We start from the raw sequence: 27,471 nt of genomic DNA on the forward strand, positions 1-27,471 counted from the left end.
CGACGATGCACTTGTCTGTCAGGTATCGTTGAATGTGGGATATTTAGTTTCAAGGAAGCGGAGAAAGTCGACCGTGGCAGACATTACCACATCTTACACATATCAGTAGTTCTTTGCCATGAATATACATTTTAGCCCCGCTTATCCGCCGTCGTTTCAGCACGCCGCCGTCCTTGGATCAGGATTCTTATTTATCAAAACAATACGTCAGAGAGTGCAACTTTCCCCATTCTCTTTTATCAATGGTATGTCATACCGGCATTACCATTTCGTTGCCTAAGCACCGTCTCGCGGAGCTGCAGGCATGACTGTAGACATCTTTAGACAGCCATCACTTTAAGCAAGGCACTACAATTGTATGTGTACGGCATAGTTTATACACGGGGTAACTCACAGCGCTCCAAACAAACAATGACATGCCGAGAAAACGCACAAAAAAAAGAAGAGAGAATCCCGTATATATTTAAAGTAAACACAACGGCAAACAGATATTTTAGCTTTGATTGAAAGGTGAGACATGTTGAAGCAAATACAGCTAAAAACAGCCTCTCCATCTTTGGTGTGTAAATGTAGGGAGAAGCAGTAATAAAAACCAGACAAGATATCTCTGAAATATCTTAATCCACTTTGAACAAGAATGGAGATAGCAGGAGAGAAGGTCCCTTGTGATTGTGCTAATAAATTGCACTTAAGCGAACTACAGTGTGCGAACCTTTAGTTAATAGTCCAGTTCTGGATGTGGGTGACCACTTTACACAGTAGAGAGTATACGTGTCCATGTTGTACTCCAGTGGTGCAGGAATAAGTCCGACAACCCAAAAACGAGTCAGCGTCCCTCGCCTCGGAGGTATCGGTGTTTTAAATTAGTGTTTTGTTGGATTCCTGGAACAAGGTCTGTGGTTAACGCAAGCTCGAGAGATTGTAACGTTTTGTTCTAAGATATAAATACGTCAGTAGATAAACTCTCTTGTGAATGCGGACCTCGGTGAAGCTCTGCCGATTGCATTCCCGCTTGACAAATCATAAAAGTGGTGCTCGTTTGTGACGATTATCTCGCTAAACAAATGGCGTAAGTGTCGTAAACTTGTGTAAACCTGCTGCTAGTCTTTGAGTTCAAATGATGATTTCTCAACGACAACAAAGGGCTGAATCTGCTGACAGTGAAGCGCTCATTACTATGGTTTTACACACATTAACGCATAAGTACTGCCGCCGTTCTATTTGATGTATATTAAGGTATAATCTGCAGCCGCACCTCAGTGCTTAAGTAGAAGTCAAAGTCAATGTCAGATTTAGTGTCAATTCCTCCACATACATAAGAGTTGAAAGATCATTTCTCTCCTGTGCAACATATAAAGTGAATATAGAGTGCAAAGAGATTTTTAAAAAGAACATTGAGACAACATATGTATTTAGTCTGTATTACAGCAGCAGTCAGACATAGGAGTCTAATATATTGTATATAAATACTGTTCGTATAATGTTTAACGCTCATGTAATTCTTCAGCATTGAGTCGTACACTGTTGTGTGCAATCCCTCCTATATTTCATTTCCAGTCTGTGGACCGGCGCTCCGTCTGCCTGTCCTTGTGAGCATGATGTGCTCTCCGAGAGGAATCTTTTGAATGCACAACCTAAATAAAACATCAGATGTGCACCATTAAAGGACCAAACTGAATACTTCTTAATCTGCCACGGATTTCACGCCTCTCACCTTTCTAAATGATTCAGTCTGCCTGGAAGGCAGAGAACAAGGCTGTACTGAGCGCGTCTGTGCCACCGAACCCTGAATAGTGTTGTCAGCTGCATTCTCAAATCTGCCTCCCTTGTCCAATTTGGATTCACAAAAATTGAGCAGCCGACGCTAATACTCCCATAGGGACACTGGCGAAGAGTTCTTTAAACCCCGGTCTCTTGCAAAACAAAACAACAACAAAAGAAAAAGGAAGGAAGAAAACAAAAGATAAAGAAGAAAATAACTTTGGGAGGGGGGGGGGCTCTTCTTTTTCTGTCTCCATAACTTTTGGAAAAAGGCAAGACTGTGATGTGACGTAATCCTCTCCATCTCATTGTTCTCGCTTTCTCCCGAGTTCTAGAAACTTTCACTCTTAATAATGTCAGTGTGAGACACCACCTCAAAGTAGCACATAACAGTGGCAGGATGGAGGCAAAGGAGTCTTAACTAAGTGTCATGGAGGGCTTGATAAAAGGAGCAAATCCATTTTGAGCAGCTGTTTTTTCTCTCTCTCCCTGCTGTGCCGGGGGCGGTTGATTTGATGGAAGCTGCTGTGTAAAAGCACTGCTCTTTTCTCCAGCCCGCTAATTGGGATGGTTACCATTCCTCCTCTCGTCTAACCCGCCCTTCGCAGAGTTTCATCCCCTCTGTACTGCCACTGTGTCGCCTTGTTTTTCCCCGTCTTGTACCTCCCGTACGAGGGGAAACACTTTGTGCTTTATTTTGACTGGGGAAAAATATCTTTGGTGACAAATGAGCCGAGCAGCACCTCGTTGGCCTTTCCGTGGCTCCGAAGCGCGACCTCCTTGAGTGGTCCCTCGCCCAAAACATCATCGGTAGCTGTCAATAATACAAGCAGTTCTCCAACAACTTGAGGCGAACAACAAGTAGTATGTCATGAGGATATCTTTATAGCTCTACACATAGCTATACAATAAGCATACTGCTTAATTTCTGAACTAGTGAGAATGTAATCAGCTTAGCATAAAAATAGCAGGGTTTGAGGAGGGATGTGTTGAATGTAGACCTGAAGAACTAAATGGATGATTAATAACTGAAGCATAGCGTTGTGGTGAAGACTTTCTAAAAAACAAATACAGTGTGTCTTCATGAATGTTTCTGGAAATGCTCCCGTTCTCTTGTCCGGTTAACTAGATCAGTGGTTTTCAGTGATGTATCCCCTGTGAAATATTTTTTTAAATACTCCCTAACCACGATGAAGCGTTTTTGGTTGAACAAAAATAAGGAATACACAGCGCTGTGCCATCAGTCTAATTTAATATAGAATATATTAAAATCAGTTCATGAACTTACACTTATGATTTATTAAATAACAATTTTAAAGGGTTTTGAAATCCTCTCGTACCTCCTGGAGTGCCTTCACGTACCCCCATTTGAGAACCACTGAACTAGATCCTAGTTCTCACCGGCTGAAAGACACCAGGTAACTCGGCCACTCGTTAAACTGAAGCACGTGTTGCTCTGAACGAGCAGATCCCGTGGAGATCCCGGAGAGCTCGAGTCCGCTGTTGCAATTTGGATTTTTGACAGCCGAACAAGCCACAACCTGCCATTTGGCTGCTGCTCCCGCCAGTTTGGGTTCAATGTCTAAAGCTTGCTAACTCATCGGGATGAGAAAAACTTCGGTTTCCAGCGTGCGCGCGCATGTTTTTGATTGTCGTCCGCTGGAAAAGAGCCTATCACACCAAGTTAGCATCATGAAAACACATTGTGCAATGATATCATTAAAGCAGAGCCTTTACTTTGAATGAACAGTTGGCAACACAATGACCTCATCGGGGCGGCCGTGACGGCCCGCTAACCTCGGAGAGGAGGGCGGAAGCTCGGCACGGACAAAACCTCCTGATTATTCCTTTCTTGCTGCTCACTTCCTATTTCGGGAGGCTGAGCGGTGCCACCGGAGCACCCGCCCCGCCTGATACTGCAGCCTCTGCACAATCGTCCTCATGTATAATACATATGTCCCGGGGACACGGCTCTTCATATTCACAGACAAACACGCAGCAGTGGGAAGTCGAGAGAAAATAACACAAACCCCATTAGACTCTTACGACAGGTCGTTTGAAACGGAGTGCGCACTGTCGTCCGTGTCACGGCAGCCACCTTAGCTCCATTTCTGATAACGTCTGTTTTTGTTGTGCTGATTTGGAGCGACCTGATGTCGGGGCTGGTGTGAGGTCACTGGGTTGTTGCTGCTGATCCATGACGGGTTGGCGAGAAAGAAAAGCGCAGCCATCAAAGCCTTACCTCGGGGAGGAAAATAACGAACCTCTAATACTTTCAAGCACAGTGCAGTCATGGATGAAACGGAGTTCTCGCTCCACTTCCTCTCCGGACTGCAGATCAGATTACTGCGTTGCTTATTACAAGTAAAGTGATTACAATAATCTGATGATCCAAACAAGTTCAGAGGAACTGCAAACGTACACGATTCTCTCTCCCCTCCATGGACACGTTTCTCTCAGTGAAGTACTGATCTGCTCCCAAATGCTGCATATTCTACATAATCCTACAAACCTTGAAGGACATTTGGACTCACACGAACACAAACACAAGACCTTTCATGGCTAAAATGTTGGTGTATAAATAAACCAAGTCCATTTCAAATGATTGCTGTCGGGCACACATGACTCAAATCCCTGCCTCTCTCTAACAAGCAACACTGGCTGCGTAATCTTACTGCTCTCAAAACAAGTCAGGGACGTCAGGAAGTCCTGAACTCAGTGTGAATTGCTTCTTTGAACTCTGTTAAATCAAAAGTTACAGTATTGCTGTCTCGTCACATCTCCACATATGTTCTCAAGAGACTTAGGAATATAGTATTACAGCACATTGCCTTACAAAGGTGACGCATTTGTGACATTTAGGAGGTCGACCTTGTCATGTGTCACATGCACGGGTCATTCGAGCGGCCTCGAGATGATGAACAGAAGTGGAGTACTAGCATGTTTATGCTACGATACGCTTAATATTTTAGACTTCCCTCTAGCTTTTGTTCTAGTAAATTACCTCCTAATTACACTTTGGGTCTTTGATTCAAATTTTAAAAAAAGGAAACAAATGAATCTGGGGGACACGGGGTTGGGAGTGGAGTGGAAATCATTTGTTGATTTAATTGATGAAAAGAATTAAAACCAGCTTCTCAACTGTGTGGATCTTGAGTTTTAGTGAATAAAATAAAATCAAAAATCTCTTTAAATTTGTCCTAATGCACGTCTTTACAGACAAAAGAATGACTTTAATAACTGAGTAAATAGCTGTAGTTGAACATGTTCTATTAAGGTCTCCTTAAACTGCTCATAGTGAGCTCATACCTGTTTATACTTAGTTCATTTAGATTTATTAATACTACTTATTTCTTTAAGAAACTGAACAGATTATTATAAAACATTAGCAGGCCAGCAAAGAATGATCTCACTCTGGATGATCTCACTCTGGATGTGCCCTGTATTGTAAGTGGACTGGCACGTTGTTAAAGACGACGTGTTGTCACCCTCGCCGGAGACACACTTGACAAGAGTCGCTGATTAGCTCGTGTCCTCTAAGTCTCAAAGCGAAGAATTACCGTGGCGGCGAGACAGAAATCAAATCAGTCAAAGCATTGTGTCTCCAGCCGATGCGTGCAACAGAAAGGACCACAACATATCTGTATGCAATGCCACCGAGCAGCCCATCTGGTTCATATCTCTGAGCCCACACTGAGGACGACAAGGACCATCTAGTGGCGGTGAGCAGACGTGCAGCCGTTGCAGCGCTTGCATAACCTCGATGAGCGCGCTGCTTCTTTGCTAATGGAGACAGAAGCATGTCATGCGCTACTTATCCCTCAGCTACACATTCAAACATTGCCTTAAATAGATTGTGCCAGACACTCTGTCTTGGAACAGTGTCTTATGTAACACAGAGCTGGTTCAGACGTGATTCACCGATCGAGGACTCTGGCAAAGATTGCATTGTTTTTGTCTTTGAAGGAAACACTGGCAGACATTGACGCGGCTGATTTTTCTGTCGGAGGGTGTTGAACACGAGCGTGTCAGATGTGCATCTTTGCGTGCATGCAAACTACAATGTTAGTGTAAAACTGTTATCACCGCCTCTGTTTTTGCATCCAGCTCTACATTTACAGTTCTTGTCACTGTTTTTATTGATTTATTTCCCCGATCTCATTTTGTTCTAGTCTAAAATTAGCTCGGAAACAGATCAAATGCTATTTTACACTTGCTCTTTTTGCCCATTGACTATATATATATATATATATATATATATATATATATATATATATATATATATATATATATATATATGGGCGCGAAAGATACAACTTTCCCCTGCAGCCAGTTAGCTTAGCTTAGCATAACGACTGGAAACAGGTAGAAACGGCTAGCCTGGCTTCATCTGACGGTACCGGTACCTCTAAAAAGCTCACTTTGACTTTTGATTTTTGTACAAACTAAACAAGATGAAAAAAAAAAAAAGTTAATCCGTTGGCTTCAGAGGTGCCGGTATGCCGATTTGGGTTCCCTTCAAACAGAGCTAGGCGAGCTATAAATGCTAAGCTAAGCTAACTGGCGAGGTGAGAGTGGGATTGGCCGTCTTATCCAACACTCTGCGATCAAGTGAATAATGGTATTTCCTTTCCTTTCTTTCAAATACTTTATCACGGATGAAGAGAAAAAAATCTCCAAGAAATGAATCTTCTCCGCCTCCCGTTCAGTGTGGCACCGTTCCACCTGAATACATAAGTCCAATATAACTACGACTGCAGTTTATCATTTGATGTCGAGGCTAAATGATTGATTCACATTCAGGGCGCAAACGAAGTGTACGTGTCAAATAAAAAGACTGATCCAAATAGGTCAGCGCCGGCGTTCTCCTGTGACTGGCACGACGTCGAAATAAAAGAAAAAGCTGCCTTCCATCCGCCGCGGTAAACGCCTTGTGATGGTGAGTCGGGCAGATGGGAACCAGAGATGCATCAAAAGAAAAAGAAAAAAAAAGCGAGAGAAGTGGGAGGCTGCGGCTGTGTAGATTATGCAGACAGTTGACTGTTTCACCACCCTCCCACGGAGAGTGTGCTGAACGGGAGCTTCGCTTTGATCACCTCTCTGGATTAACTGACAGTGTGAGTCAGTGTGTACGTTCTCTGTGTGTGTGTGTGTGTGTGTGTGTGTGTGTGTGTGAGGTGAAGGGGAGTCTGTACATTTGGCTCAAGCTTGCTGCAGTGATGACGGGGAAATCTCTGTGTTAATCAAGTAAACAAGTGCACTTTGCCGTTGTGTCCTTTGTGGATTTTTTGGGAGAAATAAACCCCAAAACAAACCAAAGAGATTTTGAATAGCAATGACCTTAAAGCTGCTGTGAAACTCTGTTAGAAAAACTAAAAAACTAAATCAAAAAAACTCTGTAAAGCTGTGTTTCTGAATACTAGCTGGGAAGACTTCCTTTTTTAAATTCTTTTATTCAACTCCCACATAAATCGAGAGCCTACCGTCTTCAGCCGAGGCTTCGCTGCTGTAGCCGTCGTAATCCGCCGTCAGAGCGCTGTACTTCTGCCGGCTCTCCCAGCTGAAGCCTCCTGCGTGTTTGGTGGCGGCGGGCGCCTTGGCTCCTCCCCGGAGGCCTTGGGAGCGGCTGACCGCCTCCTGATACTGTCCCATCAGCTCGTCGTCGCTGTCCGATGACGAGCCCTGCAGGTCGCCGTCAGAGGCCTTGTCTGTTTGGGGTGAAGAGAGACGCCCGGTTACTGCGGCCTGAACCCACGGTCTCCACACTTTGACGCCCGCTCCCGTGAGGGTTTAGCGGCTGTCCACCTGTCAAATCGTCGGCAGACATTTTTACCCACAATTCATAGCAATGTACCGTTAAACACGGGGTTTACCAGTGGAAACATGGAGCCTGTCATATTGAATTTAGACAGAAACATTCAGGATTTAAGATGGTACATAAAAAACGATGAATTCAGAGGAGTGCAAGCAGAGATGACACAGGTGGTTTAGTCACCAACCATTTCTTTAAATTGTTGTTATTAAAGCTGTTTTGACAAAAACAAGTCAACAGATAATTTGACAAATAACTCTTGTGAAGCAAACCTGGAAGACGTTCAAATTTAGGAAGTAAATATGAAATAACGTGTTATGATAACTGATATGTTGCAGTCCCATTCGTGTTTACACCATGTCAACACTCAACAGGTGGCGTCAGTGAGACTCTGAGGGTTCAGGTATAATCGTGGAGCCTCAGGGTTCCCACATTTGGGATTGGACCAGAGATGTAAAAGATCAGGTGGACTGGCAGCCTCTACTGGACCCACAGCTGAACTTCACAGGAAGTCTGCTGAACTGCTTTATGAAGGGAAAACAGGAAATAACAAAAAAAACATGTTAAAAACAAATCAAGTGTCAGAATAGTTCTCCAGAAACTCTTTTCACGTAGATTTGGTCTTTGTATGTGTCCCTAAAACTAAACTTGGAAGTTGCCAAATGATTTAAAAGAACAAGAATGAAACATCTCGATTCAAGAGTTTGTTATTTTACTCATTTAACTCATTTTCTATTTATTTTGTATTGTTAAATGTCATAATTCATCATCTCATGCAAAGCACTTTAAAGAGCCAATGTGTGTTGAAAGTGCCAGACATAAAACATCATGTTTTATTAATCGCATTATATCAAACCAATTATGATTATTGTGGTCGGTGGCATATGCATTTGGGGGGAAAGAAAACGTGAACTTCTAAAAGCCTGAAATGCGTTCGTCCGTCACTGCACCGCAGTGTTTGGTCGTGGCAGCTGTTGCTGATTGGATCATTCACACGGAGCAGCTTTGTTAAGGTGCTGCAGTTACAGACACATCTGAACAGTCAGCCTGCGATGGCGTTTTATGAATTTTATGCCGTTTCTACTGCTCCAAATGATCTAAATGACCCTTCCAGTGTCTCACACGTTGTTGAAAATGACCCAATGTTGTGATTCATTCTGTGTTATGTTCTGGATGTCATGACTAACGATGCCATCTATTCTCAGAAGATGATGATGATGATGATGATTAGTTTTCTTTTTTTTGTCCAAGTGATTTAGAGATGCTGAATATGTATGTGTGTGTGTGTGTGTGTGTATATGTATATATATAAAATGAGCACAAAAACACACGGTAGCACTAAAGACAGCGCTATAAATGAATGACATTTATATATGTGTGTGTAAGGAAATGTACATGGAAAACAGGAGATAAAGGACCTCCTGACATCAACTTTGAACGGTTTAGTGGAACTGTATTAACATCATTTATTTTCCATTTAAATCATTCATAAAAACATGTTGTGAGGATGGATTTTTTTGTATTATCTATTAATAGAACTTTTAGGCAGGAAACTGAAGTTTCAGTTTCTGGAAGCTTCTTTGAATAACTTGTGTCAACACATGTGTTCACGGTCACAAACCCCAAGCTGAACAGGCCAGATGTGAAGCAATGCTACAACAACAACAATATGTTATTAATCAACTGTGGAATGTGAGTTTGTTAGATGTGTATAAATGATGCAGACCACTGGACAAAGGAAGTCTCTGTCAAACCAAAATATTCAGTCTCTCTGAAGAGAAGTTTGAGGCTACAGTGACGTCATGTGGATGGATTTTGGCTGCTGCTGAGGTGTTTCTATCGTTTGGCTCACATAAGGGGAATGAACAAATAAATAAAATAAGGAAAACAGTGAAGAAATCTATGAACGCAGGGGATGAACAATCCATATATTTGATTATGTCAATAAAACAGTTACTACAACATACTTTTGTTTCCATCCACCAGCCACTGAAATGCCAGTTGTAGTGTTGTGTTTGTTCCAGCAGGGGGCACCACTGCTTCAGGAGTGCCTCATGTCACAGACTGAACAATTTATATCTTCAAACTAACTGTATTTCCAAAAATGCATTTAATTGCATGAGCATTAAGTGAATAGAACCACGAAAAAAAAAAGAGTATGCATCTGTCAAAAACAGCAGATATTTATTCAGTCGACTGAATTATGATTTAACACGTTCAATAAAAAATGGAGGCAATTGTCCCATGTTTTTGTTATACTGTGGTCATTGCTCAAAGAGACAAACAGGTAGCGACACCAGGAACAATCGCCTCCCCACTCTACACGGCCTCCCTTTGTTTTTAACTCAATGTTTACCGAGTGGGAGAGCCAACTCCCTGCGCGGGGCTCCCCGGGGCCGCCAACCTTTTCAACTGCTGCAGCCCTGTGGATGCATGACAAGTAAACAGGCCCTACATCTGTCAGCAACAGTAATCCCTTCTCGGCTTGAGAAAGGCCAGTGCCTGTGGAAAACGTCCCCATGCAGAGGTCAGGCCTCACGGTGCAGGCGGCGGCCCCGGGCCCATCGTCTTGTGGAGTGGCTGAAGGACACAAATGTCTTGCATTGAGGTTTTTCTAGGGCTTGGGGGGGAGGCATGGGTTGGATATCTGATCAATCAGGTGGAAACTCTCAAGAAGGGCCACGGTACCGTCATGAATCTGTGCCCTGAACTGCAAGTGTAAAATATTGTTTAATACACATCTCCTTTGAATCTACACACAAAATAAAACTTTTGTTGCATGTAAGTGCCTCTACTTTACATAATTGTGGACATAGTAGGATGTCAGTGCTGCTCTCAGCTGTCAGATGAATGGGGAACATAACTGAATAGACACCTCAAGATTAACAGCTTCAGAAGTCAGGCCTTTTATTTCAAATTTGCTGGCTTGGACTCACCAAAAACAGTGTGACGTGAGGTGCATAACCCGAGTGGAAGCAAACTATTACAATTACAGATTACAATTGTATCCTGGAGTATTGGTTGAAACCGATTTAACCTTGAATAAAAGTATATAAATATAATTTGCCTTGGGCAATAATGTGTAAAGTACATGTGTGAAATGTGCCTTTGTGTACTTTGAGTGCACAAAAGAGCAGGTATGTAACCGCTCACCTTGTTGCTCTTTCTTTTTCCTGAAGTCATCGAGGCACTGGAGGCTCCCTGAGCTCTCCAGAGCCAGCTTGTTGTTGAGGTACCAGAAGAGCAGCGTCATGAGGATGATGAAGAGTCCGATGGCCGTCAGAAACCCCAGCACCTCTGGAGAGACTGAGACGCAGAAAAACAGTTGCTGCGGTTAAATATCCGCCCGCTATAGCCAAAAAAACATAGGCATGCACTTTGCTAAACAAATTACATCACGGCTGAACTTATTTTACCGAAATGTTGCATTTTGCTTTCAATTTGTAGGAGAAATGTTTGCAAAGTACGCTAACATCGTGGTGCTGGAAATGCATGCATCGTGTAAACCAAGATTTATTTGGGTCATAAACCATCAAACACGGCCGGATACACAGAGCAGAACCCAGTCTTCTCAGCTTAGTGAATTCATGTTAAATATTATAATCAATGTGGTCGGTTCATGATAGACTTTTACAGTCTAACGATGTTTTTACTGCAACACTCGAATGCACCTTAAATAAACATCAACTTTCAACCCACTTTCCTTAAAACGTCAGTTCAAGACAGACGAGAGCAGGAAGATGGAAAGAAGCCCGGAGACAGAAAACAAGGAGAGGTGAGCGAACAACAGAGAGAGAGAGGGAGAGAGAGAGAGAGAGAGAGAGAGAGAGAGAGAGAGAGAGAGAGAGAGAGAGAGAGAGAGAGAGAGAAAGAGAGAGAGAGAGATAGACGGAAGAGAGAGAGAGGGAGAGAGAGAGAGCGAGAGAGAGGGGGGGAGGTGGAGGGGGAGAGAGAGATAGAGACAGAGAGACAGAGAGAGAGAGAGAGAGAGAGAGAGGGAGAGAGAGAGGGAGAGATAGAGAGGGAGAGAGAGAGATAGAGAGCGAGAGAGAGGATGAGAGAGAGATAGAGGGAGAGAGAGGGAGACAGGGAGAGAGAGAGAGAGAGAGAGAGAGAGAGAGAGAGAGAGAGAAAGAGATAGAGAGAGAGAGAGAGAGAGAGAGAGAGAAAAAGAGATAGAGAGAGAGAGAGAGAGAGAGAGAGAGAGAGAGAGAGAGAGAGAGAGAGAGAGAGAAAGAGAGAGAGTGAGAGAGAGAGAGAGAGAGAGAGAGAGAGAGAGAGAGGTTGTGTCTCTGTGGAGAAACAACCGCTTTGTTGCCATGGCAACAGGTTCAGGTGCAGCTCCAGACTCCAGGCGAGTCAGATCTCATTAAACACAACGCTGGCCGCCGCCACACATCAGCAGATACGGTTTGGTTTGGAAACAAAACACGGCGGGATCCGTAACAAGCCGAACGAAAGCTGTTGATGAAGACAATCCGAGGGCGTTCGTTGCACAGATGACCTTCCACCTGATATTTGACCTCCAAACACCCTCGTGCAGGTGCTGCGTCACCACGGGGCGTGGTTACAGGGGAGGCTTCCCGTCTTAGTCGTTTGTGCCTCTGACAGTAGATCAACCCCAAGCAATCAAATGAGCTCAATGTCTCCGCCCTCAAACGCCGCCGACAGTTTAATGTGACCCTTTCAAACTTAAAATACTGCCAATGTCATTTAAGGGAACACTTTTCAATCGGCGGACGTGGACACAAGTTCAGGAGCAGTCGACCCTTCAATTCCAGCAAGAGACTATCACCTCCTGTGGGGAGTCCAGGAAATTAATTTAAACTTATTTCACCAATAATGTGCTGTAATGTGGGACGTAAGCTGTCGCACATTAACAGACATTAAGTGCTCCATAATACTAAAACGTCCCTATGAGGGAAAGTACTTTACCCCGCAGAATCATGTGCATCTGGCTCCTGTCGTACACGGTCAGCAGAGTTTATGCAAGTACGGATGCACATGAAAGATCATTTTCACAGCTATCTCTCCCTCCCCAGCTGTAAATATTGTTGAGAGAATATCATAATCCAAGAGGAAATGGACAGACGGGCAGGACTCAAAGAAAACGGTCTTAATTACGACTCTATCTGCTTCTTCAGCACCACGGAGAGCGCCGAGGACTCATCGACACACAGCAGGCGGCTGATGTTTCAGAGCAGTGGGTTCTAACTGTGTGTGTGTGTGTGTGTGTGTGTGTGTGTGTGTGTGTGTGTGTAGTCAGCAAGGAAAATAGATGGAAATAAAGTGAAACTATGAAACTATGGGATGAAAACGGCGTAGAACTGCGTCTGGTTTCTCAGCGGTGCAGAGGAGATTTGCATTCAAAGTCTCGCACGCGGGCTGCACCGAGGATTTGATGTGTGAACACTGCGCGATCTGGAACACTGCATACATACTTTATCACACAAAGTTTGGGATAGGAAAAAAACAAACAACGTATTCTCTGAAGGAGGGGGATTTGGATTGTGGAACGCAGTGGAAAAAGTGACAAAACCTACGATGAATGGTTGAAAATGAACTCACAAAGCTGAACTCTCGTGGATTTCAAACGGTCAAGTTTAGTTATGTAGTTCCACCTTGTACGAATAGAGGTACAAGAAGGTTTTAAGGGGAACTCTATCTATCCATAAAGTCCCACAAAAGACATAATATGACTGATTTAACACTGTGTCACAGTGGAGGACTGATATGGTTTGAACCCAACTGGTAATCATTTACAGAAATCAAGTGTTAAAATAAAATACAAAATAAAAACAACATGCACACAGTACATATGTATGATATGTAGTTAGATCCTCAACATTAAACATCTCACTTCACAATAAACTCCTGAAGGGTCATATGAGTGAGAAGGTTATAAAAGAGATACTATGAGAGCAAAGGAGAAATGGTTTTTGTGTGCAATTAGAAAGAATAAATTGTTCACTCCTCAAATGACTGCTGAGCTCATTCACAATGATGTATTAATCTCTTCGCAGCAGCACTGAAATCACTGTATCCATTTAGTTCAATTAAGCCAAACGGCTGCCTGGGTGCAGATGGAGGATAATGAGCTCATTTGGCAGGAAAAGTGTACTTAGATGATGGCGATGATGTTTTCTGTTATTTATAATACCCACATAATGTCTGCAACTATTAACTGGACTCAGCCAACAGCGTCGCTGAGATCGACCGCCCTGCAAATGCAACTTGTTTGTTGCATTTTGTGCAAGGCCAGTTATTATCATTTTAGACACACACAGGATAAGTTATGCTTTTCAAATGTTCCACATGATGAAAACAATACCACTGTTAAATATGAAGAGCCCGAACTACAACTGACGCCTGCTGTGCTCCTGTTTGACTTTCTCCGCTGTATTTCTGTGTTTTATGATGAATAATAATACAAAAAAGATTGAGTTACTGTCTGTAAAATGTGCCTGTGCTGTAATGAGGCGTGATTATTGTTGGTAGCCCACAATGTTTGGTCACATGGCGCGGTGGGAACAGGAGGCGTCATCCCACAGGAATGCCTGTCAGCTTCTCACTGTTGACTGAATCATTCACAGCACAGATGGAGCACGATCAGCTCTCCAGAACTCCCCAACTGGATCCAACCGGGTAACGCAGAGACAGTTTCTCTCTTTGCTTTGAGCTTCCTGACTTAAGACGACAGCGTTTGTTTTCTGTTTTACTCTCAACGTTGGACGCGACGCCAGCGCTGCAGTAAAAAGTGGTGGTTTGCCTTTTTTCTTGTTCACTTTTACCAAACAGAAGCTCACTGATTATTTCAAGTCAAGCGAGTCGTTTTGAGCGTTTCCATTCTCACATTACATCGGTACAAGCTGCGACTCATTTAGTTTAAGTCAAACATCATGATTATGATTAAAAGGAGACCTATCGAACATGATCGACAATAAACAAATGAGTCAAAGGAAGACGTTCTCACTGTAAATTCACTAACATAAAGATAGAAATGAACAGTTTATTCGTGAAGAAAAAATAGCAGGAATGACACAACTACTGCAGCCACACACACACACACACACACACACACACAGTTCAGTTTCATATGTTTTCTGCTGTATTCTATGAAAGCACTGAGAATAGCCCTTAGAAAACGTGTGGAGGACTGACTTTGTTACACAAGCAGCTCAGGGATCAATAACGTGTGAAGCAAAGAAAGAAACTGTATCCCACTCCTTCAGAAGATTATTTAACGTGAATGTGTGGAGTGGATTTGAAGGTGAGAAGAGGAGAAACCTGAGAAATAGAAATATGCATCGATACAGCATGACGACTCATGCGTGACACTGCTCATATTTTAAATATATGAACACTGTGTCATTATAACCTGTGGTGCAAAAATACATTTTGAGACACTCAGTCTGAAGGTGGAAACCAGATATTATGGATTAACTGGTGGGTTAGAGGTGAGAGAGGGCCAGTACATGATGTGGGAGATTTCAAATTAAGAATAATTTATAGGGAAATTACAATCACCAGTCACCGTCCAAGGACACGATGACCTTCGGTTTAGCAAATGGTCGGTATGGAGGTCGCAGAAAGGCTTCTGCGCTGTGCTTCTCGTGTTGTTGCGCACCGATCCCACGGTTTCAGTCCCGATACGGCAGAGATTCCTGAACTATCGACCGATGCACCAGATTATGTTGATCAATACGACTCACTGTGTGAAAGTGACTGGGGTCATCAGGCTTGACTTATAAACACTGCGTTCCTTCGCAAAAAACAACAAGTTGTAATAAATAAACAAATTTAAATGAGTACTGCATTAATATGTATTGTTAAAATAACAATTCGTACACCAGCAACTTCGTCATAAATCTTCTAAATTTTCAGGAATTGTAATTTTCTATTCAACCCAGATACAAATTACAGTAAAATGTTGAATTAAATCAAATAAAAGGACTTCCCAGTCACAGATACCCAATCCCCCTGATATTGATATCGGTGTATCCATAATCATGACCCGACCAAACAGAAGGAGCCGAGTCTCATCCTGAGAGCTGAATAACCTTGACTGCATCTGTCGGTTGTCATGTTGGTCTGAAATGAAACTACAGGGGAGTCAAATACTGAACATCTTCAGTTAGAGCCCATAAAAAGCTTGTGTCTTCATGATATTATCATCACAATCGGCACAATGAAAGACAACCAACAATAAGGATGAGAGCCGGCGTCCCTTTTTTTTTTTTTAACTGGCATTCTTCGACACGCTGGAAGAACAAGAACTACGTTCCCCACAATGCACAGGGGCACGGAGAGAGGACGTTGCTGGGGAAAAGGACCTGTGGGTTACTCGGCTGACCTTGTTGCCATGGCGATCTGACTCAGGTGTGTAGCGTGGCTGGTTCACGATGCCAGGTTCATAAAGTGAGTTGCGTTTTGGTTTGTGGGCGTACGGAGGTTTCAACGTGCAGAAAAAAACCAAAACTATACATAAGTGGAAAGCTAACGTACATGTTCTTCAGTGGAAAGTTCTCGGAGGCGCATTGTTGTCTTTGTTGGGTTCTGCCCGCATGGAAACAGTTGCCATGTTGAATGTCAAAAAGCACAAAACCATCTCGAAACCACACAAAACACCCACACACTCTGCAGGCAGTCGGTCCATAAGCACTCTCACCAGCACTCCCACACGTGTTCATTAACGCCTACTGTGTAGCCGCAAACCTGTCCACACACACACACACACACACACACACACACACACACCTCTAGAATCACAAAACAAATGGAAAAACCCAAATTATTCAACATGCACACAACCAGACAGACCATTCTGGCCCACACAGTGTGATGAGCACCCTCTGAAAGTACTTGTTTGAGAGGGTGCTCATCACAGTGTGCTTTGGGTTTGAAAGAGAGTCATCTCTCCATCCAGAAGATGAAGCGAGGCACTGAGTGCTCTGACGCGCAATAATATGATTATTCGAACCAGCCTGATTTGCTAAAAGCTTGTTTTTACAGAACTTTATAGCAGCCGGTTACATAAAAAAGTCACACTCACTTTTATGTGATGACCAGAAGCACAACATGACCCTCACAGCTCGTGTTGTGGACTGTATGTTTAGACCGATACGGTGAAGTATGTTCATCCATTCAGGCCTTCATTCGCTCATTAATATTCATCCACAGTAATATGTCACGGTGACACTTCAGATTAAGGCCTGCAGATTACGGTGTCATTTTTTATTTTACACTGGGTATAAAATATAGCAAATTACAGTGTAAGTACCTACTGAACAATTACTGAACCCCAGAATAATTACTAGATAAGAAACTAGATAACAAGACAGGACAGATGGGTAAAACTATGACATAAAAAAATAATTATGCTAAAATATGTTTATGCTTGACTATGAAATACGAAACCTGCTTCTTTTTTTGTTTTCTTCTTTGTAGTAAAAGTGCCACATGAAGTTTGTCTCCTGTTCACGACTTTGCTTTTGTTAAAGACCATGAAGGCAAAACTCTTGTCATGTAATTATTCAATACATGCTCTGTGATTAAAAGATTACATGATGTCATTTATTTCTGTAAAAAGAAGAAAAAAAGAAATCTTTCATGCCTTGAATTTATTTCTTTTTCTTTTTTTTTACTTAATCCACCTTGAGAAAACATTAATTTGTAACATTTTCCATGAACAAAACAATGGACACAAGCAGTGAGCACATACAACAACACAAGGCTGACACAAACGCTCAGTGAGCCTGAACACAGTGGAACGGGGGACAAGCTTAACAGTGGCAAACACTGATGAGGAAAAGGGGGAGGGAGCGTGGGGTCAAAGGTCGACCTCCCAGAGCTCTGATCTGCCCTACCTTTTCTGATGCAGACCAGCTCATGTACTCCACAGTTACGCTCGCCACCTGGAAAGACAATGCAGTTTCAATGAGCCACACCGACGGCGGAGACGGGAGACAGAACAGACGTCACGGCACCGTGCCCACACACGCCGGCACCTTGAGACAGAGTCCCCGAAACAGGACACGCACAAAACACGGATATCAAGACGCTGACAGAGACTGGATGGTAACGGTGTGATGGTGTGGGTGGCGCACAAAGCCGCTGGACATTCAGGACTTAGTTGAACGGCCTGTACATGAAGCTAAAATGACTCAAATGTATCTTTGAATGACACTGGCATGGAGATTATTGTGTTTTCGTTAGCACGTTATAATAACTAGACGTTATTTAGCATTAGTAAACCATAATTCATCATTTATAAAGCATTGTTCCAACATGTACACTCATTAGTAAGTCGTTAGTATGCAATTCATAAACACAGTTATACATGTTTTATTCTTGTTTGAGATGCTTAGAACTGTTTATGAATTGCAGACTAATGAGTTACTAATGTAGTGCTCATGCTGGAACAATGCTTTATAAATGATGAGCTCAGTGTTTACTCATGCTTTACTAATGCTAAATAGTGTGCAGGTATTATAAAGAACAAACGTATGTTCAAATAAAAACTGGAAGGCTCTAAATGCCCACATACGATCCCCAAATGTTTTAACAGCATCTGATGACAGCCGACTGACAGCTGCAGCTTGAATTGTGTTCCTCTGTGGACACAAAGCACGTTACGTAATTGAAGGCTGAGATAAGCATTTATTATAATCGAGCATGTGGCTTCCTGTAAATCTGTTTAACTAGACCACGCCTCACATTCACCAATATGTAACAATTACCTGTTCCAGCCTAATTAGGTGTACATCACCTCTTTTTGATCGTACGTCCCTCCCGTCTCAAACCTTTCCCTTTAACTCCACTTTCAGTACCTTTATTTATTATCTACGGCACTTCAAACAACACAGTTGCTTTGCCTTTATTTTCCTGCTGCTTCTGTCCGTTATAGACGGTTAAAAGGGGAGATGTCCGGGCTTCACATTGTGTCATGTCACTGGGGTTCAACACACATTTTTGGTCAGCAAAGATTCTCCGTCCATGTTTAGCATCGCTCTAAAGCAGGTACAGCTCTCCGATCCTTAACCATGAGCACATTTTGGGGGCAGTTCTTCTCATGTTAGCACAATTCTCAGCAATGCACTCGTGCGTCACCGTACAGTTTGATGATTGCATTCACGATTTAAACACAAGACTGGACACCTGGCTGAATCTTTGGAGCGATATTGAAGTGTCCTAATTACCAAGTGAACCTTCAGTCTTGTTCATAGACAAGCAAATATTGTACTTGATACACACCGCATGTTTTTACTGTATGCTGATATCGTATTTACATTAAGAAAGCCCATACTGTAGCTGTGGGTGCAGTGGATGATTTAAGCTTTGGATATATTAACATTCTGCAGGACACGATCCGGGTGAGGCCTTCTCTCCTTTCAAGTGTTCTTGCAATAAAACCCTTTCCCTCCTGTTCAGAGTCAAACCTTTGTAGTGGGCTGCACAATTAAAACCCGCTGGAGTGAAACTAAAGGGTCTGAATTGGGCCTTCTGTGAATTGCCATGCGCTTACGGCACATGTGCTTTGAACTAAATGCTAACTTAGGCGTGCTAATATTTCTCACACGCACTCACATGCTGATGTTTAGCCGGTACAACGTTCACCGTGTTCGCCCTCTTAGTTTATAGCGTGTTAGCGTGCAAATATGTGCAATGTAGCGCTTCACACAAACTACCGCTGATTTGACCTGATTATGGCATCTGATGAAGGGTTAAGGGGTCACCAAAGAGATGAAGTATTCATCCTAAGAGAGACAGGATTGTGTGCACCAAATCCATCCAATAGTTGTTGAGATATTTCACCCAACACCACAACTATAAAACTCACGGTGACGTCACAGGGTTCACAAAAAGTCATTAGGATTCATCAAGTGGGGCATAATAGCACAATATTTCATGGAAATCCCTTCAATAGTTGTCGGGACTTATGTCATTGGCCAACAAACAGACCGTTTAGTTAAAGGAAAAAGACAATGGCTTCCACATTAACTGTAATTCAGTGCTATTACTCACACTTGTGAGGGCCTCCAAGTCTCTGAGCTCTGCCTCTGGGATCTGCCTACAGGTTGAGGTTTCAAATAGCTCGGGCTGCTTTCCACCGTGACGCTTGGAAGATTTACACAGATTGCCCAGTTTTTCCTTCTATTCTTGTTTTAACCAGCCCCACCAGGAGCTGAACAACCGAGCTGCGGCCGTTCGATACGGCAGCTGTGTGTGGGAGGAGGCTCCCGGTGCCCCTTCACTCCTCTTTCACTCACCAACATCAAAAATAACATTTCTCTCGCATGTGCTCTTCAGCGCGGTGCACAGTGCTGGTTGCTCTTACCACACCGCCAGAAAATCTCTAACCCCATCTTTTGAATACCTCGGAGGTGGACGTTCCCGGAACCAGCGCTCATGTTTCCTCCGTGGCCTTCACAAGATTTACGACAGAATTTGTTTCTTTTTAAGACAAAACATGAAGCACTTTCACCCCCTAATGTCTCGTCTTAACTATCTACATGTACGTCTCAAAACGAGCTCTCTGATGCTAATTAAACCGTCAAATGAACTCCTTCACGGGAATATGTCCGCATTACCAAACTTGCCTGGAAAGAGCTAACAGGACGTCTGTTAGGTTTGAAACTACGATTATATTTCAAGAATATTAACAGAATGTTTACAGGGTTAATTATATAATGGTCCAAAAAGATGTGAAATTGCTACATTAATTTGGCAGCAGTTTTGATAGTAGATTTGTGGTTTCATCTTCATGTCAAAGAAATAGTCTTATTGATAAATATGCTGCCTTTGAGGCCTCTGAGGGGAGATGGAAAAGATTAACCTAAAAAAAAGTCTGCCTCGTATCAAGGCCAAACAAGACCAGAAATAACGCCCCCCGCAGAAACACATCTCAGAAACACATCCTCAGAGGTAACACAACGTTACATTAACACAAAACAAACAGAACAGAAAGCTAAAAACCTCAAATTCAGTTTTCAGGTGCTGCAACTGTGACAAAGCGATCCTGCACACTGTGTATGATGCAGACAACACTTGACAATGAGGAGGTTGTTTTGACGAATGCAACTATTTTGGGAGGACACTGAACGGAGAGCAGCCGGGTCGGTGCATGGAGACAGAAAACCATCTGAAGCACCAGCGGTGATCAATGCGTGCTGCTACTGAGTTCTTCTCCCCCTTTGGCTTCACCGGGGTGCGTGTCTTACTTCTGCGAGCTAAATCAAGGTGAAGTCTGGAGCCTCCCAGCCTTCCCTCGTGCAGACATCTGGGGACGGACTGGCACTATTTTTTAGGATTCGTCCCAGTTTCTTTCAGGAATCTCCTCGGCACGCCCCCACTTTCCTCTAATCAGGTCAATGCGTCTGGGTTAAGGAGAGAGGGATGGACCGAGGCGGTGGCAAAGAAAGTCGGACTGAAGAAGTTGACCTGACAGATACTCGGGTGTTTGAGGTCTTTAAAGGTTCAAGGTGGACATGGGGAAGTAAGCTGTCCTGATGTGCAGTGTCTCAGCTTGGGTTAACGTCACAACCCTTCCGTAATAAGCCAGAATTGATTCATGAGCCACATTTCATGTCAGCGGCTGTAAACATGAAAATCACTCGGTCTCTCTTCGTTGGAAGCGGCGGAGGGATTTGCATTCAGTCAGGTTGATTGTGAAAAACGTGTTTGTGTTGTCATAATGACACGCGCCAGGGAAAGATTTCAGGATGAGCTCTAGCTAAGCCAATTAGTAAAAGGGGGATACGATACGATCAAAGATTAGCCAGTTTACCCGCCGCTTCTGCTGCAAGTGTCACACAGGCCTTTCTTCACAGCTAGCTACTGCTCTATTTTACATGAGCCCACCGCTTTGGGGCTTGGAAACACACTTTCAAAGTAGCGCAGTTGATTCCTTATTTTTAGAACGGTCAAAGCAACATATATTCAATTTAGACCCAGCACACTCATTTCACAAATACTGTGAAGTAGTAAAAAAAAATAGCCTGAGCCTAGAAACAAGCAAGCGCACAACAATACACAGATTTGCTCCAAGAAAAGCTTCTCAGAGCAAATCTGTTATTCCCAAAATCAAAGTCAAACCACAGTGTCAAACGCTTTGTTTCATGCTTTCTGTGGATATTTATATGGGGACAAATTCGTCAGCGTTTGAAAACAAGCGCGGGATTAGCGTTCCCCTCCCGCTCTCAGAAGGATGAAACGATCGGAGCTCAAAACATCTCTCTGCTTCTTGCGATACCGCTCCAAAGCCTCCCTCGCCGCGTGTCAACTGGAGAGTTGATCAATAGGTCAACTGCACAGAATTCCTCCAAGCAACAAAATCCCTCGCTTTGTCTCACGGCCAGACAACAAGGCCTGAAACATACAATAGTAGAGTTCCCACTCTCTTCTAGAGATCATTACCCAGGACATGTTGCAGCGATGACCAAGCCATTGCGACGGAAAAGAGATCGCAATGTCATTTCTTAGGAATTATATCAACCATTGCTGCCTGAACACAAAGAACGCTATCGCTAACGCTGTAGCTAACAGTATCGAACATAATGGTCTACAATCTCACCTTCTGATGAAATGTACAAATCAAAGTTAGACAAGTTGGATTTTTAACTGTCACTGACACAGTGTACCACACCATACGTTAGCCTTCAGCGACCAGGAACGAAGGCATGGGGTCTGCGTCCACGATCCTGCGGGAGATTGTGCATACAAGTCACATTTAGTCTCTTTAAGCTAAGCGGTGTTATGGATTCCACAGGCAATGTCCTTCATCTTCAGGCCCCCAAGAGATTAAATGAATAAATAATTACTTCAACAATCATAAATCTGGACCAACTCGACGACATGTTGAAAAGCAGCATTAGCATTCATTTAGAGTCACGCTTCTCATCTGACGATTACAAGTCCACTATTCATTCTCCCTTTGGCTCCGTCTCAAGTCCTCCGTCTCAAGTGGAATCGGCTCCACTGCTCAGGACTTCACTGCGTTCACCAGCTCATCTGAAAACCAGCTGTCTGAAAACCAGCAGCCATGCTGGTTCGAGGGGTCCTGCCTGTCCGTCTTTTAGTGCGAAGCGGGCACAGTCAGCGGGTTTACCAGCCTTTTCATTAAAAACTGCTGCTTGCGGGCGAAGGGAACAAACGGCCTTTTACATTATGCACAGTCGTTTCATTCATTTTTAATACAAAAGATATTGATGAGAGCAGCTTTAATCACATCATAAATAATCAAGAATGTCACTGTAGCGACTGGCGGCCGGCTCTCGGCTCACTGAAATATGCGGGATAGACTTAGGGCCCACAACGGGAACCGCTTTGAAAGTAATGCATCGCTCCTGTTCCAGTAATAATGTTTCATTGGGCACATTAGCTCGAAATGGTCCATAGACGTATTGGCCATTATCGCCACATATCCTGTTTCTGGCTCTACAAAAACAAGCAGCCATGCCAGGGAGGAGGCTGGAGGAGGAACGGAAGAATGAAAAATAAATCTTTGACAGGAAGCAACGTGGTTAATGGAAAACACAGCCTTCATGTTGCCGAAACAACACATGTGATCTACCACATGTTTCTTTATTGGCTGGAGCTCAATTTCACATTGAGGACAAATGACACGGCACAGGCACTTCAGCCTGAATTGAAGGATGCTGCTAAAATGTCAGCACGAAGAGCTTCTCTGTTGCTGTCACTTCCAACACATATTTATAATATTCCCACCTGCTAAACACCTCCTGCTCGGCCTTCTCTGTTCTTGGCTGCAGCTCAGGGATCGATGAGGCTTTCCACACGACACACACACACACACACACACACGTCGAGAATACCAAGTCGGGCTGTGTTTTGATCTGCCGGCCAGAAAATCCCGGGGCTCAACCAGAATACGTGAAATCCATCCGGGCCTGCAGTCGATCCCGTCTCCGGCTTGTCACGGGAGCTGATGCATGGAGCTCAGTCACAGTGCTGAGCAGTGCAGCGACACACAGGATGTGCCGCACCTCCCGAGATAACGTTCGCACGAGACGATCCTCTTATTGACGGATGAAGATAACAGCTTCTCTAAAAGTCAGTGGATTTTGATTTGCATTTTTCCTTTTTTAAATTTCTATTATTTCTTATTAAACATAAAGCTTTTGTGACGTGCAGTCGCTCAGCTTTTTTTTTTTTTTTAGCATGTATCAAATGTTTTAACCTCAGGAGCTACGATCTTTGGACTTCAAGGCTTTGAGGATGATAGTTTTAAAATGACGATTCGGGGGATGAAGCACGACCCAGATTTAATCGCACGCCTGGATGTCAATTAATACATTAAAAAAGTCTTGAAATAGCTCAAAATGTTCCTTCACACTTGAGGCTGTTTTATAAAACTAATGTAAGTGGCATAGTTGTAGCATCAAAGAGAGATAATCTAAACCTAATGCAATGCTTGAAATGAAACTTGTCTTTCCCCTATTTACTTTTATAGCTTTCAGTATTTATTTTTACATTCAATATGGTCAATGAGTAAATTATAATTTGAAATAATATATCATCTATAATGGAAATAATTGTTTGTTGCACGCTATAGCTAACGCCGTAGCTAACAGTATCTAACATAATGGTCTACAATCTCACCTTTTGATAAAATGTACAAATCAAAGTTAGACAAGTTGGATTTTTAACTGTCACTGACACAATGTACCACACCATACGTTAGCCTTCAGCTAGTAATCTTAAGTGGAGTTTTTAGGATAATCAAACCACCGTGAGCGACCAGGAACGAAGGCATGTGGTCTGCGTCCACGATCCTGCGGGAGATTGTGCATACAAGTCACATTTAGTCTCTTTAAGCTAAGTGCTTTGTGCTTTTGTATGTATCTGTACTTTTGTCATTTAGTGATCTGGAGTGATTCTGGAGTTGCACTTAGATGCATGTAAACTCTAAATGAGACGACAAGTTGAACCATAAATAATTAGGCCATCCTGCTATAGGATCACACCATCTGCAATCTGAGCAGGGGCTTATGGTGTATGTGTGTGGGGGGCAGATGGCAACTTTCCTCCTGCGTACCCCGTTGCTTGTGACGCTCTTGCTCGGACCACGGCCAACTTCAAACTCAACCTTCATTTTGTAAAGTTCCATGACTATCTCGGTGACAAAATCGTTGCACAGACAGAATTAAAAACATCTGGTAAAGTTCCCCTGAGCGCTTCTTTGGTTGTCACAGTCGGTGTCTCCAGCAACACAAATTGCCACAATGACTCACACACACTGACTCACGAAGCGAAAACAATACCTACGTAACTGTCGCGGCTGGGAACAACATAATAACTTTCAAACACGGATTCATGCAGTCACAAAAAAAACAACAACATCAGAACATCTTTCTTTGTTCTAAAATGTCGATGCGAGACAACTTGTTCCTATTTGTTGGTGACACCTCACGATGTTCATCCAACGTAGCATCACAAGTACAGACGGGAAACACAGCGTCCCGCTTGGTGTGGACTGCCCGGCCCTTGAGCAACTAGCTCGAGCAATGATGAGATATTGCTGACGGGGGAGTGGCCTATCATCAGGGCCTTTGAGGAAATGCTTTGCTGACTAATGCGGTGGGATGTTCAGGACAGTAGGCGGGGCAGAATCAGATAGCTCCTTTTGGTGGGGCGGCTTGATGAACCAGACGAGGTATGATGGTAGTGATTTAGTAATGCAGGGTATAGAGCTGACCCTTATAGTGTGTCTTATGGGGACTTTATGGACCCTTTTCTTCAACAATTTCTTGACGTGTTCTTCCCTAAAGACTCAAACTTGGAGGACAAAATAGAAAAGTCTATTATCCTCAGATGAAATTTAAAACACTGGGATCAGATTTGTTCATAATACCTCCACCCAATAGTTAAATGCCAGCAAAAAACGATCCAATAAATAAATTACATATTAGTCCATGCGACTGTAAGGTCTAACACTTAGCCACGGCTTAAACCAAATGAATCACACTTTCGGGGCGACTGGCATTCATTTTAACTTGTTTTCGTCCGATTCTCCTTCATGCACTTGACGAGTCTCCTGCTGAACAATAATGTGTCTCTGAATTTCACAAGGGGTGTTAGAGAAGCGCCGAGGGCTGCTTGGTGGTCTAGTTGCCTCGTTCACAGCAGGGCCGATATAGTTCACATTCACTGTGCTAGTTTCCAAACACACACAGCGATCTTGTTTTCCTCGTGGCTTCCTACTTTCTCTTTTTCTCCTCAGACTGCTGCTTGACCTCTAACCTTTACAGGTTAGGGGTGTCCTACTGGCCTTGTGGTTTAAATGTATACTATAAACCGTGATTACAGCGTTCCCTGTTCAACTTTTTTTGTATAATTTTCCATCTCCCTCCTCTCATGTCCTGCATCTCTGTGCTGCACATGAAAAAAACAAATGAAATCAATTCTACACGTTAACGGCCATCATATAATCAGACAATGTGACGGACCAAGCAGCGACATTGACTCGTTTTAGGAAACACCCCAACATATTGAGCAGCAAATAGTATTTTTTACAGAACACAGTCCAGATGCCTCCACTCCCTCTATTATTGCAAAAACAGGTCATTTGTAATGGAGCTATGTGACGTCCTCCTTTTGGGTGACATTTAAAGCTCTGCCATCGCTAGGTTATTTAAACTGATCGAATAAACACCAAAGCTGCTTACAACCTGCGAAAGTTACATAAGCAGAGGAAGGTGTACAAACATATCTGTTGGGGGAATATATATATATATATATATATATATATATATATATATATATATATATATATATATATATATATATATATATATATATCAGAAGCTATTAAATGCAGAATGATACACACATTAAATGATATATTCCATCTAAACATCTAAAGCTGAAATAGAGCTTCTTCAAAAGTATAGTCTTCAGTCCTGGGCTGAAACGTGGCCCGGTTTCACGCTCTGCTTTCCACAACTGCACCCTCTCTGAATGAAGCCTCGGACCCCACCTGAGGGAAGTTTGCCCTCGTCTAGACCCAAAGTTGTGAAGTACCAGCATGCAGCGGGGCGACGGACCGACCGGGCAAGGACCGAGACGGAGACGGACGATTGTTTTTTTTTTGTGTGTTTTTTTTTTTTTTACCGTCTAAACACAACCAGCGGATGGAGACGTGACTGCCTGCGTCGCTCTCCGGCTCGGTTAACGCGGGACCGGCGGAGCTGTCCGTTCAGCACCGCCGGTATAAACACCACCGACACGAGAAACCATCTGTCTCCTCTCCTCTCTCTCTCAGCGGGAAGAAACACACACACACACCGCTTCAAAGACGTACACAAACTACTTTTAACGGATTCCAGCCGAAGCGAGCATCATTTACACTTTTTTTTTTTTTTTTTTTTCTTTCGTTGAAAGAATTCCGCGGTGACATTTGTTATTTCCAGCTGGAGTCAACCACGAGGAGGGAGAAGCGTTATTGGCCTACTTACCATCAATCGCCATGATGTTCTGTTTGGGCTCCCACCAAAGCGAGCGGTGAAGAAGGGGGAGCGGCCCACTGCCGGGGTGAGGGAGGGGAGCTCCACGGCGTGGTACAGTCCACGAGGCACCGCCTGGATGTGTGTGTGTGCGTGTGTGTGTGCGTGTGTGTGTGCGTGTGTGTGTGCATATATATATATATATATATATATATATATATATATATATATATATATATATATATATATATATATATATATATAGTGTATTTATGTTTTGATGAAATGTGTTTAGCACTGTTTAGATTTGACCTACATTTGATTGCGCATACTAATGAGTAGAATGTTTGCTCTGTAATGTTGTAAAATGTTCAACATTGAAGGCATCAGTTCTTTGACAGACCTTTAAAGAGACAGCAGAACTCATTCAGGTCA

The 27,471-nt window shown here is 43.2% G+C and overlaps 1 protein-coding gene across 4 annotated transcripts in view; it reads right to left on the reverse strand.

Moving 5' to 3' along the window:
- Positions 1-27,076, reverse strand: part of syt14a (synaptotagmin XIVa) — a 34,175-nt gene extending 7,099 nt beyond the window's left edge. For 3 of the 4 annotated variants that reach the window (XM_068581141.1, XM_068581139.1, XM_068581138.1), the window contains exons 1-4: positions 27,049-27,075; positions 17,440-17,487; positions 10,727-10,879; positions 7,245-7,469 (exon numbers count right to left, since the gene is read on the reverse strand). In XM_068581141.1, coding sequence (XP_068437242.1) covers positions 7,245-7,469; positions 10,727-10,879; positions 17,440-17,487; positions 27,049-27,061 — 439 coding nt within the window. In that variant the 5' untranslated portion in view covers positions 27,062-27,075. Of the gene's footprint in view, positions 1-7,244; positions 7,470-10,726; positions 10,880-17,439; positions 17,488-27,048 lie in introns of all 4 variants that reach the window. The other variant, XM_068581140.1, reaches the window with a different exon arrangement.
- Positions 27,077-27,471: the final 395 nt, after the last annotated feature.

Source organism: Clinocottus analis, unplaced genomic scaffold (genome assembly GCF_023055335.1).
Source record: "Clinocottus analis isolate CAN_PGR_092001 unplaced genomic scaffold, fCliAna1.0.p SCAF_17, whole genome shotgun sequence".
NCBI classification, from domain to species: domain Eukaryota; kingdom Metazoa; phylum Chordata; class Actinopteri; order Perciformes; family Cottidae; genus Clinocottus; species Clinocottus analis.